The sequence below is a fragment of the Sardina pilchardus genome, chromosome 19, assembly GCF_963854185.1.
Source record: "Sardina pilchardus chromosome 19, fSarPil1.1, whole genome shotgun sequence".
NCBI lineage: Eukaryota > Metazoa > Chordata > Actinopteri > Clupeiformes > Clupeidae > Sardina > Sardina pilchardus.
In genome coordinates, this window is record NC_085012.1 from 2794149 (window position 1) to 2796648 (window position 2500).

The following is a 2500-nucleotide window of genomic DNA, read 5'->3' on the forward strand; positions in this document are numbered from 1 at the left end:
GTACTGCACAGTTATGAGGCGCTTACATGGCAACATTATTAATGAGATGGGGAAACTCCTGCACAGTTTCAAGCTCTTAAATTGCAACATGAGCAGCAGCTGTTGTGTTGTGTTGTGTTGTGTTGTGTTGTGTTGTGTTGTGTTGTGTTGTGTTGTGTTGTGTTGTGTTGTGTTGTGTTGTGTTGTGTTGTGTCGTGTCGTGGTTGTGTTTTGTTTTGTTGTGTTGTTGTTGTATTTTGTTGTGTTGTTGTTTTGTTGTGTTGTGTGGTTGTGTAGGCAGTATTGTTTCTAATGTGCTGTTTGTGATGTGCTGTTTCAGGCATTACCCGAAGACTTCCTTCACCATCGTCACGGACACACCTGAGAACCTGCGCCTGAAACAGCAGAGCGAACTCCAGAGCCAGGTGAGTGGGCGGGGGCACATGAATGGGCGGGGTCTTGAGAGTGGGCGTGGTCAAGCGAGAGGCGGGGCCAGGGATGGCAGTAGAATAGAATAGAATAGAATAGAATAGAATATATACTTTTTTGATCCCGTGAGGGAAATTCAGTTCTCTGCATTTAACCCAATTTAACCGAATTAGTGAACACACAGCACACAGTGAACACACAGTGAGGTGAATCACACAACCCAGAGCAGTGAGCTGCCTGCCCAACCAGCGGCGCTCGGGGAGCAGTGAGGGGTTAGGTGCCTTGCTCAAGGGTACCTCAGCCGTGGTGGACTGGTCGGGGATCGAACCGGCAACCCTCCGGTTACAAGCCCGATGCGCTAACCAGTACACCACGGCTGCCCAGTAGTAGATGACAGGACCTGGCAGGCAGAGCGGTAGATCAAACAGAGTGGCGACACTCCCATAGACCTCCAGAGGAAAACATGGCAGCGCTTTCTCCAGGCTATTTCCGCTTTATGGGACTTTTGGAACTATTAACAGCCAATCTCTTGGTCAGTAGTCAATGAGTTAATTGATTACACCCTTCAGCATCCAGAAGTACATCCCACCCTCCTGCGATTCAGCCATTCAGCGCAGGATTTTTGGAACTTTAGATGGTGTGGCGGCGACATTAGAGAGTGTTGCAACTCTCTCTTCCTATGGCTCTGCTGGCAGGTGAACGGGGATGAAGTTTCACAGTGAATGTGAATGTAAGCAGGTGGTTGCCATGGATACATATAGCATATGTGTTGTACACAAAGACTATGAATTCATACAGGAGGTTCCACTGGTGTCAACTTGGCTACACTGTAACAACACTACTACAGCTACACTGTAACAACACTACTACAGCTACACTGTAACAACACTACTACAGCTACACTGTAACAACACTACTACAGCTACAACACTACTACAGCTACAACACTACTACAGCTACACTGTAACAACACTACTACAGCTACACTGTAACAACACTACTACAGCTACACTGTAACAACACTACTACAGCTACAACACTACTACAGCTACACTGTAACAACACTACTACAGCTACACTGTAACAACACTACTACAGCTACACTGTAACAACACTACTACAGCTACAACACTACTACAGCTACACTGTAACAACACTACTACAGCTACACTGTAACAACACTACTACAGCTACACTGTAACAACACTACTACAGCTACACTGTAACAACACTACTACAGCTACAACACTACTACAGCTACACTGTAACAACACTACAGCTACACTGTAACAACACTACTACAGCTACACTGTAACAACACTACTACAGCTACACTGTAACAACACTACTACAGCTACACTGTAACAACACTACTACAGCTGCACTGTAACAACACTACTACAGCTACACTGTAACAACACTACTACAGCTACAACACTACTACAGCTACACTGTAACAACACTACTACAGCTACACTGTAACAACACTACTACAGCTACACTGTAACAACACTACTACAGCTACACTGTAACAACACTACTACAGCTACACTGTAACAACACTACTACAGCTGCACTGTAACAACACTACTACAGCTACACTGTAACAACACTACTACAGCTGCACTGTAACAACACTACTACAGCTACACTGTAACAACACTACTACAGCTGCACTGTAACAACACTACTACAGCTACACTGTAACAACACTACTACAGCTGCACTGTAACAACACTACTACAGCTACACTGTAACAACACTACTACAGCTACACTGTAACAACACTACTACAGCTACACTGTAACAACACTACTACAGCTACAACACTACTACAGCTACACTGTAACAACACTACTACAGCTACACTGTAACAACACTACTACAGCTACACTGTAACAACACTACTACAGCTACACTGTAACAACACTACTACAGCTACACTGTAACAACACTACTACAGCTACAACACTACTACAGCTGCACTGTAACAACACTACTACAGCTACACTGTAACAACACTACTACAGCTGCACTGTAACAACACTACTACAGCTACACTGTAACAACACTACTACAGCTGCACTGTAAC

The 2500-nt window shown here is 44.6% G+C and overlaps 1 protein-coding gene across 1 annotated transcript in view; it reads left to right on the forward strand.

Annotated features, from left to right (window-relative positions):
• LOC134065866 (LIM zinc-binding domain-containing Nebulette-like) overlaps positions 1 to 2500 on the forward strand; it is a gene marked incomplete at its 3' end in the record, with an annotated part of 46766 nt that overhangs the window by 32191 nt on the left and 12075 nt on the right. The window contains exon 3 of the mRNA XM_062520961.1: positions 320 to 404. Within this exon, the coding sequence (XP_062376945.1) occupies positions 320 to 404 (85 nt within the window). The remainder of the gene's footprint in view (positions 1 to 319; positions 405 to 2500) is intronic.